The sequence below is a fragment of the Mesocricetus auratus genome, unplaced genomic scaffold, assembly GCF_017639785.1.
Source record: "Mesocricetus auratus isolate SY011 unplaced genomic scaffold, BCM_Maur_2.0 Super-Scaffold_100011, whole genome shotgun sequence".
Taxonomy (NCBI): Eukaryota; Metazoa; Chordata; class Mammalia; order Rodentia; family Cricetidae; genus Mesocricetus; species Mesocricetus auratus.
Genome location: NW_024429195.1, coordinates 150,369 through 170,476, shown reverse-complemented (window position 1 = coordinate 170,476; position 20,108 = coordinate 150,369). Strand labels below are relative to the sequence as shown.

The 20,108-nt window shown below is 44.0% G+C and overlaps 1 protein-coding gene and 1 long non-coding RNA gene across 3 annotated transcripts in view; one reads left to right on the top strand and one right to left on the bottom strand.

Annotated features, from left to right (window-relative positions):
* Rarres1 (retinoic acid receptor responder 1) overlaps positions 1-11,563 on the bottom strand; it is a 37,067-nt gene extending 25,504 nt beyond the window's left edge. The window contains exon 1 of the mRNA XM_040754320.1: positions 11,166-11,563. Coding sequence (XP_040610254.1) covers positions 11,166-11,414 — 249 coding nt within the window. The 5' untranslated portion in view covers positions 11,415-11,563. The remainder of the gene's footprint in view (positions 1-11,165) is intronic.
* A 125-nt stretch (positions 11,564-11,688) lies between these two features.
* On the top strand, positions 11,689-16,743 carry LOC121143138. Of its 2 annotated transcripts, none has more exons than XR_005880239.1 (4): positions 11,689-12,625; positions 13,166-13,261; positions 14,220-14,336; positions 16,129-16,743. It is a non-coding gene; the product is annotated as an uncharacterized LOC121143138 (long non-coding RNA). The 2 variants fall into 2 exon arrangements; XR_005880238.1 differs by having other exon boundaries at positions 16,094-16,743.
* The last annotated feature ends 3,365 nt before the right edge of the window (positions 16,744-20,108 follow it).

The window sequence follows — 20,108 nt, the reverse complement described above, 5'->3', positions numbered from 1 at the left end:
CCTCTTCCTGGCACAGGTGGTGGATTCCATTCCCTGGCATGGAATGATGTTCTTACAACTGCATCACTACAGCCTCTGCCTCTGGCCTGGAATGATGTTCTTTTCTCCGTTTGTACCTTCTCATGGTCCTTTTTATAAGGACAACAATCACTGGATTTAAGGTCCAGCTAATACAGTATAACCTCATTGTCCCTCGATTGCATCTTCTGAGACTCTCTTTACAGTAAGGGAACATTCACAAGTTGTGTTAGGACTAAAACAGATCCCGTCGGGAGGAGGTGATACAATTCCCAACAGCTTGGACCTAAAGATGCTCTGAGACTGTAGGAAGAGCCCTAAAGGGACCCTTTTGGACAAATTGTGAATGGAAGCATGGCTCAGGGTAGGTGTACGATGTGCCAGAAAACATTAGGAATAAGACAAGCAAGAGACAGAAAAACTGCTCCAGACAGGGAAGAGTGTGGTCCAGTGCACAGGAGAAGCCCAGCTGGAGAGGTAGCCCATCAGCACAGGGTAGAATTGGGGCTGATGCACAGTGCTGGGCAGGGGCCAGGTTAGAGGACGTCTCTTCTAAGGACTTTATTCCGGTCTTGTGGGTGTTCACCAGAAAGCCCCAAAGGGGCTTGCTAAAACACTGTGTGCTGGGCCCACCCACCATGTATTAATCCAGTCAGTCTGGGGTGGGGTCTGAGAACTTGCATTTTAACAAATTCCAGCTGATACAATGCTGCTAGTCCTGGGACCTCATGTTGTGAAGTTCTTTCTAGCTGCTGGGTGGCGGCACAGAAGCTCTTAAGGGTAAGAAGTGACAAGTAGTTCATTCAGTACTAACATGAAGGCATCATTAGGGTCGATGATTTAGGGGAGTTATTTCAAAGTGTGGTCAGGGTAAACACCCAGAGTCTCCGGAGGATCAAGCTGTGATACTTCAGAAATCAATGTGGCCAGTCCACCTTCTGCTTCAGCAGCTACTGATGAACTGTAAGTCTAGTATGGCCTATTCTCCAAGAAGAGATGTTTGGAAAAGGCAGTATGCAATAAAATAATTTTTAAAGAAAATTTATTTCTTGCTTCCTGTTACAACAAGGTACTTGCCTAGGAACTATGTGTAGGTGTCTTAGCTAATTTTCTATTGCTATTCAAAGTACCATGACCAAAACAATTTATAAAGGAAAGAACTTAATTTTGGGCTCATGGTTCCAGAGGGTTAAAGTCCGTGACTCCCGTGCCAGGGAGCCTTGTAGCAAGCAGGCAGGCATGACGCTGAAACAGGGGCTTCATCTTGATGCTGTTGCTATGGCACTTCTTCAGGAGAGATAAACCCTTGAGAATCCTAGGGTTCAAAATTCTCTGCTCAGTAGGGTCCTCCCACACATCTCCATCCAAGTTACTGCATCCCATTCCTTTCTAGTTAGTGACCTTATTTTTAGTAGGTGTCTTCTAAGGCTGGGATTTGAGTTTTTGTTGTAATTCAGCCAATATCATGATGAGGGCTTTGGCTTGGTTTTCTACAACTTGAGCTCTGTAGCTGCTGGAGATTCTCTTCCAAGGAACACTTAGAGACCTTTAAACTGTTTATGCACATCTGGAGCCAGGCAATTGTGTTACTGAGTTCATTCTTTCCCTTCGTTACTGTATCCTGAGATGCTAGACGTTGGTTAATTTTAATCACAGAGCTCATTCTTTTCTTTTGTTAATTTCTCCAGGGATGCTAGAAGCAGCCAGACAGAATCATTATTTTCTTTATTTTTTCCTACAAATTGTCACATTTTATGTAGAGCCATTCAGTTATTTGCTTCTCACAGTAAATGAATCAGGATAATCAAATGCATTTATCTCAGTTTGTTAATCATTTCACACCATGGACTTTCAGTGCTCTCCATGCTGCTGCTAGGACAGGCTGCAGTAACTGGAGGTGTTGGTGATTTGGAAAGTCTATTCCAGGGACTTTCAAATGGGATTTAGGCCAGGCATGGTGGTTCATACCTTTAATCAAGGCAGAGGCAGAGGCAGAGGCAGAGGCAGAGGCAGAGGCAGAGAGGCAGAGGCAGAGAGGCAGAGGCAGAGAGGCAGAGGCAGAGAGGCAGAGGCAGAGGCAGAGAGGCAGAGGCAGAGGCAGAGAGGCAGAGGCAGAGAGGCAGAGAGGCAGAGGCAGAGGCAATTTCTGTGAGTTCAAGGTCAGGCTGGTCTATACAAGTGTGTTCTAGGGCAGCCAGGCTTATGTAGAGAGACCCTGTATCCAAAAAGGGTTTGGTGTAGCCAGGGAATGGAGGCAGAGGCAGGTGGATTTCTGTGAGTTCAAGACCAGCCTGGTCTATAGAGTGAGTTCCAGGACTGCCTGTTGCTACACAGTGAAACTTTGCCCCAGGAACAAAAAGGGTGGAACAGTTGGGTGTTATTAAAGTGGTTTACAGGATATGGCCCAGCTAGTCCAACGGCTGTCTCCTGACAGAAAGGCCACAAATCTGGTTGATGTTTAGCCTATGGGGCTGGCTGTCTCAGCCAGTCTTTGTTCTGTTAGAATCCCATACAATCAGGTTCTAACACCAGTGAAGGAATGAATGCCTTAGTATCAGGGTGGATGGACTTGTCAATGAGAGTGAAGACAAGCAGACAGAGTAAAAGCCTCCTTTTCCCATGTCCTTTTAGGCAGGCTGCCACCAGCAGGTGTGGCCCAGATTTAGGGTGGGTCTTTCCACCTCAACCATCCAATCAAGCAAAACCCCTCACAGGTAGTAATGCCCAGGTGCTTTAGGTTTTAGTTAATTCCATATTGGTTCAAGTTGGCAACTGAGATTAGCCACCACAGTGTGGAATGTTCCAAGACCCTTACTAGATGCCTGAAAATATAGGTAATACCAAGCACTGTATGTGGTATTTGTCCTATTAATGCAGGCCTATGATACTGCCAATAAACTAGGCACTGTAAGGTATTAATGAATTAATCTTAGTTGTCAACTTTACTGGATTGGGAAATGGCTAGAAAATTGGTAAAGCACTCTTCGGGTGTGTCCACCAGAATGTTTCTGGGGATAATTGGCATGTGGTGAATGGAACAGAGAAGGCACACACTTTGAACATGGGTCTAATAAGCTAGAGGTACAGATGGGACACAAAGATGGAAGTACACATTTGATGATTTCTCTTTCTCCTCATCTGTGTAGCACTTTGTTTAGAATTTATTTAAAATTCTGAAAGAAGTTGAGTGACTATTTTCAATGGTAAATTTTGTTCTTTCATAATTTCATGTGTGTACACTGTGTTCTGGTACATTCAGCATCCTGAGCAGGCATTCTTGCTTTGGCCATTATCTGTGGACTAGATTGTTCAGCCTTTGAATATGCCCTTGCATAGATAGTTACTATCTGGGCCTTAAGCCTCAGATTAGGACCACAGCACTGATATGTTTTGTTCTTAGGCTTTCAAGTTCTGGAAATGAGCAGCACAGGTTTTCCATCCTGCAGGTGGCTATTGTGGGACTATCCTGCCTCTAACTGTGTAAGAAAACCTAATAAATCTCCACTTAAATTATATGTTCTATTGGTTCTGTTCCACTAAAGACCCCTGACTAACAGCAAAAATTAATAATAATGAAATAGAACAATTGTAACATTCTAAAGCAACATTTTGTACTCTAGGTCCATTAGTAAATAAAATCGCTTTAACACAAGCCCTATAGATGATCTGATAACTAGTATAGCTACTAAGTGATGAGTGAGAGGGTAGCATACACAGTGTGGGTGGACTAGATACTTGGGTGATTCACATACAGGGCAAGACAGAGTGGGCTAGCATGAGATTTCATACTATCAGGATAGCACGTAATTTAAAACTTAGCAATTATTTATTTCTGAAAACTTCCACTTAGTATCTCTGCTATTGACTATCAGTAACAAACCACAGAAAGCAAGACACCACCGTGGTATTGTCATTGCTATATATAGCACTTGTATATGGATCTCAAAGTAAAAAGTACGTTATAAGTGCAGCTCTACCAATTCAGGTCTTATTTTCAGTAAAAGCTGTTCATCATCAACCACAAAGTTATTTTCATCCTAATGGATCAGAGACATTTCCCTCTGTATCTGGAGCACAATCTTATCTGGCTCTAACCAAGGATGCAGGTTTCTTCCGTTCTGCTCTCTCTCTCTCTCTCTCTCTCTCTCTCTCTCTCTCTCTCTCTCTCTTATTGTAAAAATCATTGAGACATGAGGTATGAGTATTAAAAAGAAGCCAAGGAACTAGAAGATAAATGATAGGTATTTATCTATCCTAAGAGCACAGTTTACAAATTTAACTTCTCCTTTAAAATCATTTGCAACACAAGAACTTGGGTGAAGAGACACCCAAAGCTCACATGTAAATGGAAGTCCTGTGCCATCATCTTGTCTTAGGGACACAGTTGAGGACTTTCCACATTTTTCATGCTGGGGCAGTGGGCAACTGAGAAGCAGGTTATACTGTCAAGAGCTCAGAGGGGTAATAGTTTCCCCTCTCACCACACCGGGACCCAGTGGTCTAACACACTGCTTCTAAATGTCCATTCCATATTTATATTTGGTGAGAAAAGATAAATGTCACGCTATTCCAAAAAAAGCAAACGTCTCCACTTTATAAGGTTACTTTTATGAGTCAGGCTTAGTTGGAGAAAAATTACGCATTTGTGAATAAAAATTGTTGTGCCATTCTTGGGTTCTGGATAGAGTGCATATTATATTATGCCCTGGAATTACATTATTGCATTTCCTCCTTTGAGGCAAGGACAGATAAAACAAACTGAGTTCATATTATGAAAGTCAGTTACCTTTAGAACAGGCCACAACTAGTGGAGTACAAGGAATCTACCTGTGGACACTCTGCAGTAGCTGCCTGGCTTAGTGGTTCAAGACATAACAAGTGTTGACTTCCATTTAGCAGAATCTTGGTATGAGTTCCTGACCTGTGGTAGGAAGCTAGAAGGGAATTGCCAGAACCTGTTCTCAGTTTGGTTCCTCTCTGGACCCATGCTGTGACTAAGAAGAAAAGCCTAGATGTAAGAGAGGCACAGCTTGCAAGATCTCCTCTTTCCACTGAGTAGGGAGCAGAGGGCCTTGGCTTCCTCCTCCGAATTTCCCAATGATCTCAGCATCACTATTGTGATTTCGTTCAACAGTTACCTGAAAATTGTCTCCAGCAAGGCCTTGTGCAGGAGCAGAAGTGAGGTGACATCTCTTGACCCACTGAAGCTTATAGTGCAATCCAAGAGGCAGACATGACCACAAGGAGGGGGAAAATAAACTATTCAAGAGCCAAGTCGAGGCAGATTCTGATCCATCCCAAAGGGGGGTGGGCAGAAGACAGGTTGTTCCAATGAAAGACTGCCATGGCTTCAAGAGGAACAAGAGCAGCCATTTCCCAAGAACCCTCGGTGCCTGGCAATGTGGGAAGTACATTCAAGGGGCCCAGGACTGGTGTGGTTGGTCAAACAATGACCTTACAGATTGTGTGTTGCAAAGTGGGATTTTTCTCTAAGATCATTTATAATCATTATCATGAATAATCATTATGTATTGTAAATAATCCTAATATATCATAATCATTATGATGAAATTATCCTAGGTTATTATGGAGACAGGGTATATGGCTTTGCTGGCTTGGAGGATAAGAGATAAGAACATGAGCCAAGGAGCACAGCTGGTACCAAAGAGAGGTAAGGGAACGAGGCTTCCCCTGAGCCTCCAGAGCAGTGAGGCTTTGCTTTCAGCCCACTGTGACCCACTTCAGACCTCTGATCTCTAGAAACTGCAAGTGAATGTATCTCATGTTTTGAACCCACAAGCATGGTAATTTGTCATGTGGAGATAGGAAGGAATATGGAGAATTAGTTGGGATCCCTAATGTGATGTTTGCTGTGGATATGTGTCCTCCACGTGACTGTGGATTCATAGATGTCGTCTTTACAAGCACACACAAGATTCTCTTTCATAACTTGATTTTAGTGGAAATGATTTTAGCAAATGATATCCCGAGCAACCATAACAAATAACTCAAACTGGACACTTGCAATGGCTACTAGGCTTAACCAGTGTGAGGTTGGCTCTCTATGGCCTCCAGAAGACTTGTCCCTGCCCTGGCTATATGTATGCATGGAGTGACTCACTGCTTAGCAGTCACTGAAGCTGTTTATCTTTTAGTATTAAAAATTAATCGTTTGGGCATTGAATATTTGCATTCAATTTCCAGGGGAACCATTTATAAGAGCCTTAAAGGAAGACTCTAGGGTGGACTCCTGTGAAGGACAATACTCCCTCCCACCAGTAGTCTTTATTTGGGGCACTATTGATACCAGATGATTACAAACACCCTGGTTTTATATGCAGAAAACGAAAATAAAACATGAACAAAACCAACGTATGACAGAATGGTTGAGGGCATTCATTCTTGCCTTCTCAATACAGTCACTTGGGTGGCTTTGAGCAAGGGACAATGAAAGCCACATCAAGCTTTTATACCACTGGCATTCCATGACCAGTACTAGACACAGACTCTGCTGGATTGGTGAGACAAGGACTGTAGTCTGTCTGAGCATTTTCAGGTCAGGGCAGGAGTGTGCTACTCTGTGTGTCGTTCTGGTCTGTGCTACAAGATCTCCCCCTTAGGCAGTGTGCAGGCCTGGAGACAGCATGGTCCTACAGGGGTGCCTCTGATTTGGCTGCTTTATACTGACAGACAAAGAAAACATGACTTCATATTGCTCTTTTATTATCTTTCCTCCTGCATATGCATTGCAGCCTCTTTAATTCTCCAATTTTTGTTTCCACGTGATACGTTCTACATAATGCATTGCTTTCCTAATCTTAATGATTGACTCTGAATTATTGACATTAATGGAGAGAAGGATTCAAGAGGAGTAGCAATTGGGTGTCTAATATTGCACTAAAGTGCTTCGTAGATTGAAAAGTGATGGGTTTCTTTCTTTGTGGAGTGCATGAACTTGGGTCTGTATGGCCCAGGGGACAAACTCTGCTCCTACTTCAGACCTGTGGTAGTCTGAATCTTGCAAGAGCAGCTGCTGCTCTACCTTCTGGCTTGACAAGGGTGACCCGATGTTTTAAAACAAATCAACTGACTTGCTTCCAGGCCAGCTATTCAAAATGCACTCACTACCTGATTCAGATACTGAATGTTGGGTGAGCTGTGAAGAGCAGGTATATAAAAAATGTGTCATGCCCACTGACCTATTTGCTTCCTATGCTTGGGGAGGACAGGGTTTCTTTGGTTTATACTTTCTCATCATAGTCCATCATTGAGGGAAGCCAAGACAAGAACTCAAGGAGGGCAGGAACCTGGAGGCATGAACTGAAGCAGAGGTCATGCTGCTTTACTGACTCCCTGTGGCTTTCTCAGCGCCCCCTCCCTTCTTAAATACAACCCAGGACCACCTGCCCAGGGCGGCACTGCTCACAGTGGGCTGGACTCTCCCACATCAATCTTTATTCAAGAAAATACTCCCACAGATTTGTCTACAGGCCAATCGAATGAAGACCTTTTCTCAGTTGAGGTTCCCTCTTACCAGATTTGTGTCAAGATGACAAACGACTAACTAGCACACTCACAAAGTTGAAGTTCAGTGCTCTGGAAGGAATTGATGAGGTTGCCTCTCTAACTCATTGTTGTTGTGAGTGAGCCAAGATTGTGGAAGAAGAAGGGGAAAGGTAGGAGTGGAGGGTTATGGCTCATGTCCTTTCTAAGGTTCTGGCAATGAACCAAAATGGATACTGAAATGATCCGTGAGTTTTCTTACTAGAAAGACCCCCATGGAGCTCCAGTTAAACCTCCCTATGCCAAAATAAAAGGGATGCATTTGTACTTACTGGTTGTTATTGGAATATAGCATGGGCAATCCCCTCTTCCGGTACATCTTGCCCAGCTGTTTGAATTGTGTCTGGTCCTGAATGGGAAATGGGGAACTTACCAATTCCCAAAAAGCTGATTCCTGAATGAGTTGGCTTTCTTAGGAAGTGTGTGCCCACAGAACTGTCCAGGAGTGGAGAAACCCCAATAGGCCTGACCCAGGACACCCAGTAGCCTTAGAACTCCCAGCACCACCTGGAGTCTGCTCCATTCCAACTGTGGTCCTGAGGCTGGACCACACAGTAGCAGAAAAGTCGTGGCCACGGAATGGTAGTGTATGACCAGGAACAAGGTGACATCAGGTAGGGATAGCAGAGAACACAGGCTGCTGGAAGGTCCCATCTTCAATCAGACTTGCACTTTCTTAAACCATAATATACAGTGATTACTGCATTTGACCACCAGAGGGCAACGGTGTTTCTAGAATGAAGACTCAGGAAGCAAGAAGAGAATCAAGCTGGGAGCTGGAAGAGCTCTTTAAACATCATTTGGTTCCCTGGCTTTCGTGTTTTTGTTTGTTTGTTTGTTTGAATGAATGAAGTCTACATCAGGAATTGCATCCCTCTTCATGACCTAGTTTATACACATATATTTGGACCTTGCTATTAAACACCAATCTTACTTTTGTCATTCACTCTCATGGTGTATAGTTCAAGTCATTTCATTACATAGGACTTTGGAGGTAGCTCAGTGGTAGAACAAGTGCCTAGCATGTATGGAGTTGTGGAATCAATCCCTGGAACCAAAAATTAAAACAATTGAACCCACAAAAATTGATTTTATAACTTACTGATGGACCTTTACTTTGAAAAACTGACTTGGATCCAGCCCCTTATGTTTAAAAAAAGGAGTATACTCACCCCTAATTGAAGAGGGGTCCCTATGAGTTTTACTTCTCTCTTTCAGACATCAACTCACTCCCCCTGGCTCAAAGGTGAAGGACAGATACAGTGTAGCAACCTAGTACATTATCCTACCAAAGTGCCCGTGGGATAAAGACTGTACTCTGAGAGTGTCCATCTACCAATAGTAGATGTGTCCCCTGGGTGCTGTGGCTTCTTTTGTCATTGGAGCACCTACAGCCACCTTTCTGGAGCTGTCCCCATCAGACAAGGTTTATGTTCTCTTAGGTGGCTGAGCACTTAAAGCAAAAATAATGCCAAAGTTGCCTTTCCTAAGGATGCTATTCCATATCTGAATTGAGGCCACAAAAATCTAGCTTAATGCCTAACACAAAATGCTCAAGGAATAGCTACTGGCTGATGGACTGCCCCAATTCATATTTTTGATACTTTGCCTACTTTATCACATGATACAACTTTCATAACCACCTGGTGTTTGAAGAATAGTTTATTTCCATCCCTAGTGGGGTGATAGCTAGAGAAGGCTTACATATAGGTCTCCAGGTTGTGTGGCCCTTTGGGGGCAGAACAGGAGCCAGTTTAAAGTATAAATAAGACCTGCCGCAGATCCCAGGAAGCCAGCTCAATACAATCCCCCATCAGGAATCAGCCCCTATTCCCAGCCATTCCCCTTGGTTTCTGGAACCCTCACAGGCCTTTGCATGCCCTTGTCAGACCTTTTATCTCCTCAACACTAGCCTGCTTGATCATCTTTAAGAGTGGACCTTTCTTCAGTAACCTTTTAAGGAAAACAGTTTCACTAGATTCATGGCAGAAATTTATTCTTGGCACACTGACCTCGTTTTCCTTGGCTCCAGCAATCACATGAATGTTAAAAATCAGGAAGTTAAGGAGGGTTAAGGGGAAAGGAACATAGCATCAGGGACTTGTTTCACAGGGCTGATGTCTTAGATCTCATACAACAAAGTAGGGTCTCCTTAAAGCTCAGGGACATTGTACTACCACAGATGATAAACAGTACCAGAGCTCTTGGTGAAGGCAAGGGGAATGGGTTTTCCCTCAGGTTTTGAGAGCTAGTTTATTTCTTAAGGATGCCAAGGACTCCTTTTCCAAGAGGTGGCTAAAAGCACAGAAATGAAAGGTATTTGATGCTTTTTAAAATTTGCATTTATTTGTTATGTATATGCATGCATGCCTTAAAGTATGTGGAAGCCAGAGGACAACTTGGGGGAGTTAGTTCTCTTCTTCCACACCCAAGTCAGAGGACCAAAGTGACAGTATCAGGCTTGCTAGCAGACACCTTTACCCAGTGGCCATCTCACTAGCCCTATTTTATCATTTTTAAAAATCATCTTGGAATGAAGGCAAATGATCCCTGGCCTTTGAAAAACTGGTATACTTTGTCAGTCTGGGTTTTTTTGTTTGTTTGTTTGTTTTGTTTTTGTTTCAGTAGAAAATTCTTTCCCAGATAACTAGGGAGGCTGCCTTCAGGGCTCCTTTTGCCTCCCTGAGAGGAAGGCAAGCTCTTAATGTGACCTCCTTCCTCTGGAGAACTAGTGAAGGCTGGAGCTTGGCAGAAAGGGTATCCCTGAGACAGTAAAGGTTTTTGTTTTGAAACAGTCACAATAGTTTGCCTTTTTCTAGAAATAAGGAACAAGACTGACCGTCCATCGGGCGTCTAACATCAACTGATTTAGACAGAGGACAGTCTTTACCATCCCACCGATTTACACCTTATGCTCAGCACTACATAGGGTTTAAGGCCATGGGTCTGTGGCTTTGTGGGACATTCGGGGAGCCACGTTGCCTTTAGGACTCTGCAGTTGTGTAAACTTTTTAAATCTGTGTGATGAATCGAGCCACGCAACAGCTTCACTCACATACATCTGCACCTACAGTCACAACCTGGAAAGCACCCGCTTTCAGTTCGACCACTGCTGTGGCCCTGTACTGGCTGGTTAGATCAGGACGACGCCAGAACTAGGTGGTGCCTGCCTATGAGGAATCTTTATCCTGACACCACACACAGTAGACTGCAATCGACAACCAAACAGAACGAAACAACAGAAACTTGTCTGCGATGCTGAGAGCTGGCTTAGACTTAGGACACACCGCCCCAGCCTTTGGTCCAAGCCATAGAGTTTAAGTCATAGGTCGGTCGGGTACACAGTGGGCATCTCGACAGCAACCCACACTGGGTATCCCAATCAGGGTTGTTGTTTGTGGGACCCTTTAATCAGTTTCCCCAAACGTCCTTATCAAAACTTAATGTGTTAAGGATCTCTGGCCTCGGAAATGTCGGAAAGGCGGAGGCAGCATCTGAGGACACCGCATCCCCCGCGTGGCATGATCTCCGACTGGGAGTTCAGCCTTCCCTGCGTGTGTCCCTCTGCATCGCGGCCCACTCACCCACGCGCGACCCTCCTGCACGGCGGCCAGCACCCGCAGCGCGCTGGGCGAGCTGGCGCGGAAGTTGAAGAAGTGCAGCGCAGCGCGCGCGGCCAGCTGCAAGATCCCGCGTGGCAGCCCCGCCGCCGGGGGACGTGCGGGGACATCGGTGCGCTCCCGGTCCCAGGGCGCCACGGCAGCCGCCGGCAGTGCGAGGCTTAGCAGCAGCCAGAGCAATGGCGTGGGCGGCAGGGGTCGACGAGGCTGCATGGACGTGGACCGCGAGAGCCAACGGGACTGAATGGATGCGGGAGGCTGGCGCGGAGCTCCCCGAATGGAGTTCGTGGTGCTCGCGGAAATAGGCCGCGGCGGCCACTCCCCTCCGCCCCCGGGTGCCCCTGTCCAAACAGAAGGACCAAAAGGCGCCTCCGGGAAAGCAGGTCAGAGAGCGTGTGCCCGATTATGCGGTGAGAGGGGCCAGAGGGCAGTGGGGCGCCTCCCCGCCGGCACACCCCGACCCCAGCTCTGGGGACCTGGTTTTGTCGTCTTTGGCTGCTATGATTTCGTAACCCTCTAGTTTTAGAGCGAGACCACACCAAAGGTTAGCTGCAGGTGAAAGAGGAGAGAGGTGACAGGGATGGGCTGCTTCAGGCCTTGGTGGGAAGTTCCAGAAGAGACAGCTGGGAACAGGGAAAGTGTGCTGAGCAGGCAGTGAAAACCCGTGGGCCAGTCTGGAGGGGAGACAGGGAGGAGGAGCGGTGGGCAGCAGGACAGGGGATCTGAGAATCGAGTAGATTACTCAATACTGGTGAGAGGCCTTTCGTTAAAGTCAGATTCTAGTGTAGTAGACGTGGTTGCAACCTGTCAGTGAAGGCAAGAGGAGGCTGCTATTTCTAAACCGAGAGAGAAAGCCCCTGGAGTAAGGGAAGAGAGACGGCTCAGGGAATAAAGGCTCCTGCCATCAATTTGGAGTTTCTTCCCAGGACCAGCACGGTGGAAGAAGGAGGGAACACGCTCAAGCAAGTTTTCCTCTGACCACCATCCATCTACCAACTACACAATAAAGTAAATAATAATAAATGAAATGTAAGGGAGAAAGACAGAAAATGAGAAAGCCCAGGACAACCAAAGATACTCAGAGGTCTAACTCATCTCATCAAGCAGTGGTCGCCCTACTGAGGGGTCAAAGAATGGTTGAGACCCGACTTGTTAAAAGATGCTTGCAAATGCTGGGGCAAACCGACCTGCAGCCTACTACCTGCCATCTGCCTTGGACTCCAGCACTCACAGATGGGCTTCTGGATCAAGTTATTCCACAGTCATCAAGCCACAAGCCCATGGACAATGAGCAACCATCCAAACAACACTCTGCCCGTTGCCTGTCTGTGCACTGCCGCTCCTTCTGCAGATCTGTGAAACACCTGGGTCATGGGGAGATGAGGATGAGCAACCAGATGAACATCTGGAGCATGCCTAGGCAGGTGTGTCTCAGACAGTCAATGAGGCCAAGAGAATGTGTCCTGTGCTGTTTGCATAACATGTTCTGCAGAAAATTGAGGACAGGGCAGGAAGCCCTAAGATGTTTAACCCGGGTCAGAGCTGGAAGTCATATCCAGAGGGGACAGCAGAATCATTGGGGCAGAAGGACTATCTAAAAAGGTCCAGACACTCTTAATTTCTACTTCATTTTGCTCTCTCCTAGACTAACCATGGTTAGTACCCACATGGACACTTGGAGAGCAGTCTGCTGTCAGAAAACATATATCTCCTAGTGTACATGGGTGAGAGGTGGCCAGATCACCCGTTCCTCCTCCTGTCACAATGCTAGTGAGCAGAGATAGAAATTGGATCTTTATCTTGAACTGTTTTCAGAGCCAGGCTGTTTGAGAATGCAGCAGATTAACACCCCCAGAAGAAGTTTCCAGTCACCCCAGAGCTGCCCCTCTGCTCAGGTGGTCAGCCACATCTCTCAGACTCTCAACCTCTTCCCTGCAACCTTCTCTCATCCTTTGAACATCTAGGTTTCGAGAACTTTCTTGTAACACGGACACCAGTTGATGTCTTCTGGAGTCCCCTGCATTCATCCAGGGCAGGAGAGTTAACATTCAATGAATAAGGTATTTGTGTGTGTGTGTATGTGTGTGTGTGTGTGTGTGTGTGTGTGTGTGTGTACTAAACTGTTAACATACACTGGCAGACTCTTTTCAATATAAATATGGAACACAAGTGTCCTTATTTATATCCCCTGTCAAGACCTCCCAGTTCCCTCTGGATATGCATGTTTGTACAGAATATCCCTGGAAGAACTAACCAGAAACAGCCACAGTGGTTGCATTTGAAAAACAGAATGGAGAGGAAACATAAGAGTGAGAGGACTTATAATGTCTGCCTTTGATCTGTGTTATCACCACAGGTAATCCAGAGCCTGGACCATATACTTGGAGCCAGGAAACTTGGGGTAATGTGAATTTCCCCTGTTTGTGCTTGGATGGCACCTCCTACCTCACAGAGTGATTGTGAGGTTCAAGTGTGCTAACATCTACATGCATGTGCTGATAACAAAATAATGAGTATTTGCAATTGCCATCATTATTGTTGTTGCTATCAAATTAAAAAGAAGGTTGAATCCTGACAAAGAATAAACCCAGCCGTGGTTTTCTTTTCATAAATGATAAAAGTGGTGTGCTAAAAACTGCTGGTGTCTTCAATGAAGGCTTAGATATTTCCTCCATATAATCTTTTATAAGCAGTTAACAATCAAGGCATATATAAATCTATATTTCTTCTTTATTTCTTCCTCCTGGCAAAGATGAAGGTAAATGGGTTAAGCAGAAGGAACCCATCTACCTTCATCAAAAAACATCTTCCAATCCTGTCTGACTCAGAAAGTTGAAGCCCGTTGAAGCCCAGACAGGATGGAGAAGATGTTATTTCTGAGCCACAGAACCAGGGACACTAATGGGGGAAAATGCAGCTTGTCTGTTTCCATGGGTTTCATTTCATGTTTTAAGAAGCCTTGCCTTTTGTTAAGCTTAAACCCTATGAACTTATGAATTCCCTATTCTGTGTTCCTAGCCTATAATGCCTGACACTTAGCTGTTCACAGAAAAGCAGGATCCCTACTTGATGGTGCCACTTGCTTTTCTGGAAGATGCAGTCTCTGGTCTCTGCTCCATGGCCTCTGCCATCAAGGTACTTTGGGTTCACATGGGGGGATTTCATGGTGTCCCCCACACTCTTAGTGGCTGCAGTGAAGCCCTTGCTTAGGAGTAAAACCCTGAGTTTGGAGCTTCCGGCACCTACCCACATTGTCCCGCATTCCACAAGGGAGTCAAGGACTGCAGTGCAGAGAGGGAGGCAGGATGCTGTCAAGCTACTAGCCAGAGTCTTCTGAACCATGGAAGTTAAGAACTGTAGAACAAATTGTTTCCGAAGCCTGCACTGGAGCCAAGCAAGGTTCATCCCAAAGAGATGCTGTAGGAAACAAGGAGACTTATATTTTTTCTGCCACCAAGGAAAGATCTCAAAGAAGCTAGTATTTAATCTTTGTACTTCAGAACCCAAGCAGACAGGGCATAGTCCGGTAGAATCTTCTGGTGAAAATATTATATCTGCACCAAGTATATGTAATTTCAACTATGCTTCAGATATGTCAAGTGTAGCTGAAGAACTGAAATCCTAATTTAACCTGATTCAAATATACTTATTTGAGGCGGTGACCACTAAATTTGACAGTTGAAGAACTGACTTTTTGTGGCAATATTTCTTAATTAAATGGCAGGTGGTATTTTGGGAAGCTGTGCTCTAGACATGGTGCTTGCTGTTTTCTCTCACTGGAGGATCTTGTAAATCTGCAGTTTGATGGAGTGCACTGGGAACTAAAGAGATTAAGTCACTGGCTCAGGGTTTGCATCACCTTCAGAACAGGGAAGGATGTCAGGTTCACTCCAGGCACCATTTCACCTCTTCCACAACTGCAGGTATTACCATGGTTGTTTGAGTCAAAGCCTGAGCCCTGACAGTCCAACCAAGCTGGATATGGCCACTTGTCCACAATATGGTAATTACAGAAATAATAGTGAAAAGCAGAGGAAGTAACTTAATGTGTCCCCATTGGGTGGAGGAACAGATAAAGAGGTCTAGTGACCTCCTAATAATTTTTCACAGTCCTGAAGTAAGATCTAGGTTTGAATAGAGGGCAAGAAGTATGAATCGCCAAGCAGTGCTCTCCAAGGGTGATGCTGCCTGTGGCTTACCCATCACTGTCTCTGCAAGGTGGTCTTACAAGGTGTGACAGTTGTATGACATCTCTTCTTGGGAGGCGAACTCCTCTGGTTCTTACAGGCATCTACTATTTCTTTCCCCAGAATGAGATTCCCTTGAAGGAAATTGTAATTCTCCAGGGACAACCGTTTCAATACTCAGAAACAAAGGGAGGCTAAGGTGTCTCTCTTGAGTATTTCCCGCTTGCTGGAACAGGGGACCAAGGGATAGTTGAAGGGTTTAGACTGTGGAGGCAAAATGAACAGAGGGAAGGTGGGATTTCAAAAGAATTCTGATGGAGACATTTAACTAAAAGTCTGTTTCTGGAGAATGCCTTCCTGCCTGTTTCCAGCAGGGGAAAACATTCTATTGGAGCTCTCAGGGTGATAGAAGGATGTGATGAAATTTTCCCTTCATATGTTATGAGCCTGAAATTGTGTAATATATATTCATATGCTAGTGTTGTGGGTGGCTACAGTCCTGACAGTTTTCACACATGCATATTTCCTGGCTTTGTTTCATCTTTTTTGTTGCTTTAATAAAATTATACTACAGCAAAGGTGAAAACTAAGAGCTTCTCCAGTTCTGACTAAAACATGAATAAACTCATTCCATTTTACCAAATCACATTTCCTAACATTTTGACTTAAAAAAAAGTTACTGTCCTAATTTCTTTTGAAATACAGGGAAAGTAAGGTGGCAGGTTTCTGTCCCCACCCAGGTGCCTAGTGACAAGCCTGCCTGGAGTCAAGTCTTCATGAGTCTAATTCACGGTCCAGGAGAAGCTCACAGACTAGCCTTTGGACACTCTGGGATGCAGTAGACTAACAGACTTTATAGAAACATCTATAGTTTCTACAGAAGATGGAAGTATTAAGACTCCAATGCTCAAATCATTTGGTGACATCACTATTGCCTGCACATCAAAGTTCACAGTGGAGCCTGCATTTGTGTTCCCCTGCTCTGAATGTAGGCGTATCTCTAAGAGACTTGTTATGCAGTCTTGTACTTCCCTTAGCTGTGGACATGATACAATTCTTTTAAAACCCACATGTATTCATGTTGGAAGCTAAAAGTAACTTAAGCTATATGAATTTCAGAAAAAAATGCTGTTAATTCAGAATTGATAGAGCCATTTTGAGGTATTTTGTTTTCTATCAGTCACTTAAGGCAGGATATTCACCCTTTTGACAATGAATTAACACTACACCCTGTCTACACTACAGCTTGTCATCTATAAACTGAGATACATTAATTGAGATTACTTTAATTTTTAAGCCAAAGCACACTGAAATAAAACTTGAAATAATAAACTATTGTTTTCTGTTTAAGAATCTATCTGGTATATCATTACAGAGAATCACATAAATAATAAAAATCTCCCCCCCCCAGAAATAATGCTTAGAATTTTATGGGTTTTTTTTTTTGGTTTTTCGAGACAGGGTTTCTCTGTACTGTTTTGGAGGCTTTCCTGGAGCTTGCTTGGTAGTCCAGGCTGGTCTCAAACTCACAGAGATCCGCCTTTCTCTGCCTCCCGAGTGCTGGGATTAAAGGCGTGCGCCACCAACGCCCGGCAAATTTTATGTTCTTTAAAGAAAATTCTAAAGAAAGATCATGAATAATTTTCAATATTTGGATGCATGACCTTCATGGGTTGGTTGATTTGGGAACTGTGATATTAGTGCTTCTAAGTTAGGTTTGCATAGATTTGTTATCAAGGTGAATCAAAGCCAGCCCTTCATTCCACAGAGGAAGGTAACTGCCCACATACCATGGCCTAGATAGCAGCAATGGATTAGAGAGTGTGTGATCTATTTTTCTCCTTCTTGCCATTCTTTCCACAGTGGACATTACAGGGCATGTTTACACTAGTGGGGATAAACACAAGTGGTACTGATAAGGAAACCATCTGGCTAATAGGGAGATGACACAATCACCTTGGTGACTTAAGACACATAAAGACTCCAGTGGGTTGAATCCCTTTGAAGGTAATGACACCATGGGTGGATCTTCATGTCAGGAAGCCAACCAATAAAATCTGGATTTGAGGTGTTTTCAAAGAAAGAGATAAAGACATCGGTTTCAGACAGAAGTGGGGCTAGAGGGAACTAGTTACAGGGGCATCAGGAGGGATAATACTGAGGTTGGCTGGAACAAGACTTGTAACTTCCTGAGGTAAAGGAAAAGGAAAACTCAGAGTTCCACAATGTACACTGGCAGACATCTCAAAGGCTTCTTTGTACCTGGGCTGCAAGAGCTTACACAAGGTTAACTCTGTTCTGTGAACATTAACCTCCAGTTCCAGGGGATCTGATATCCTCTTCTGACCTCTAAGGGGCCCTTGCACTCATGTGCATCTCACATCCCATACTTGAGCAACAACAACAAACACCATTTAAAAAGAAAGAAAAGAGCAGAGGGCATGGCATAACAGAATGGGGTCTGGCTCCAACACAGTTAACCTGATTGGCCCAGCCTCTTCTGTGCAGGATGAAGGATGTGCAGTGGATCGCATGATATTTGGAGGGAATGTCCACTGTGAAGTATCTTCATTTAGCAGTACCAACTCTTGGAAGAGGGCTTGGTTAAATTGTTGTTTCTTTAGACCAAGTAACATTTCCAATCTTCTGCAAGAAGCTATGTACTGACCACCATGTTGCCTTATTAGTAAGATATTTTAAGGTTTCAAAAATCCAAACTCAAAAAAATCAAAATTTTTGATATGTCTATTGTTTAAATTAAAACTATTGAATATTGGGAATTTGATAAGCTATACAACTCATTTTAAACTGAGAAAACTGATGTTTCAGAATGGACAGGTTAGGCTATGCTACAATAACACAGAACCTGTATGTCAGGGCTTAGTAGCTAAGGCTCATTGTGTATCTTACCACAAGAACTTGACAGTTTGGCTGGAGGCATCATTGTGTGAGTTCTCATTGTCTTAATTTTATGAGGCAGGCTGATGGAGCAGACTTTAGTGAAGCATCAATCATTGCTATGGCCAAATGAAGAAGAAAACATAATCCAGCATAATTAGACTCCTAATGATGAGGCATGTTGCTTCTGCTTGCCTTCTATTATTCAGGGTCAGCAATATGGCTCAGTGGGTAAAGGTGCTTGCTGCCAAATACCATGATCTGAGTTCAAGCTACAAGACTCACAAGGTGGAAGCAGAAAATCAACTCCCTCAAGTTGTCCTCTGATTTCCACATGTCACATGCATGTGTGCACATAATAAGTATAAATATATACTTATATAAATATATGCACATGCATAGAATACAAACCCAGGCTTAAAAAAGACAGAGATAATACAAAATATACTTAAGATTTTAAAATTCATCTTTATTTCATGTGTATTAATGTTCTGCCTACACATATGTAAGTGCATGGCATTCATGTGGTACCCGAGGAGACCAGAAGGTGTTTGGTTCTCTGGAACTGGAGTTGAACTTGTAAGCTGCCATGTATGGATGCTCAAAACTGAATCCAGGTCCTCTAAAAGAGCAACAAGTGATCTTAATCACTGAGACTTTTCTCAAGGAAAGGAATGCTTCAAGAATTTGCCTGTCATTTCACACGGACCCATGCTAGTCTCTATATCATTCCTGTTTTAGTATGCATTGTTGTCAAAGTGAGCACAAAAATATGATTTTTTAAAGCATGTCACATAGTTACTGAAGTTGTTATGGTCAAAGCCTGGGCTCAGACAGTCCTAACAGTCACCTGTCCTCAATCAGTCGGTAAACAGACAATAGTGAAAACAGAGAAGGAGGTTATTAAATGTAGCAAATAAGGAAATCCAAATGACTGCCTCAGTCCATCTTTGGGAGTCCAGACATGAGACTCAGGTTTAAATAGGGGGTGAGAGGCATTTATAACTAAGAAGTTCTGATCATGGTGTGGTCCTGTTCATCATGGTGACCCAACATTATGTCAGTTTCTGTCTCACCTCTGAGGGGGTCTCACAACTTGTCAGAAATCTCTTCCCAGAAAAGAGTTCCTTCCCTGGCTGACACTAGGCCTTTCCTTCTTCCAGAATGGATAGATCCCCACAGCTTCCAATTTCTCAGGCACAACTGAGTCAGTTAGTCTGATGCTAAAGGGATGTTTTGTTAATGTCTGCTCTGATACAAACACTCTGCTCATGAGACTGCTGGCCTCACATCCAGTCACTGCAGCCAAGCATTTGTGATACTTAAAATATTATCAGTTCTCCACTTCCTGGGAAAAATGACCCCTGGAAGAAATTAGGCACTGTCATAAACATCCTGGAAGAAATGAAGATATTCTAAGGAAAACAGAGAAGGAATGGGAGTCAACAGAGGCCTCCTTGGTATACAGGGATTATTGAACACTGTTGAACACTTTAGAAATAATAATTGGTTTTCACATTTCACATACAAAGCATGTTTAAGATTTTAAAATTTGTCTTCAAGTGTATTAGTGTTTTGCCTACATATACGTAAGTGCATGGCATCCATGTAGTATCCGAGGATGCCTTCAAACCTTCCTTTTTCTGGTTCGTATGGTCGTTCTGTTTTCTGAGCACTTGTTTTCTTTGCAGAGTTTCCAGAAACTCTGAGATGTGAGCGGAAACATTCTTGTGCTCCTCTTGCAAAGGTTACACATACACGTGGACACACAGCATCTCCCATCCTTAGGTGCTCTGCAGGTTCTCCCAGTACCTCTGCCTGG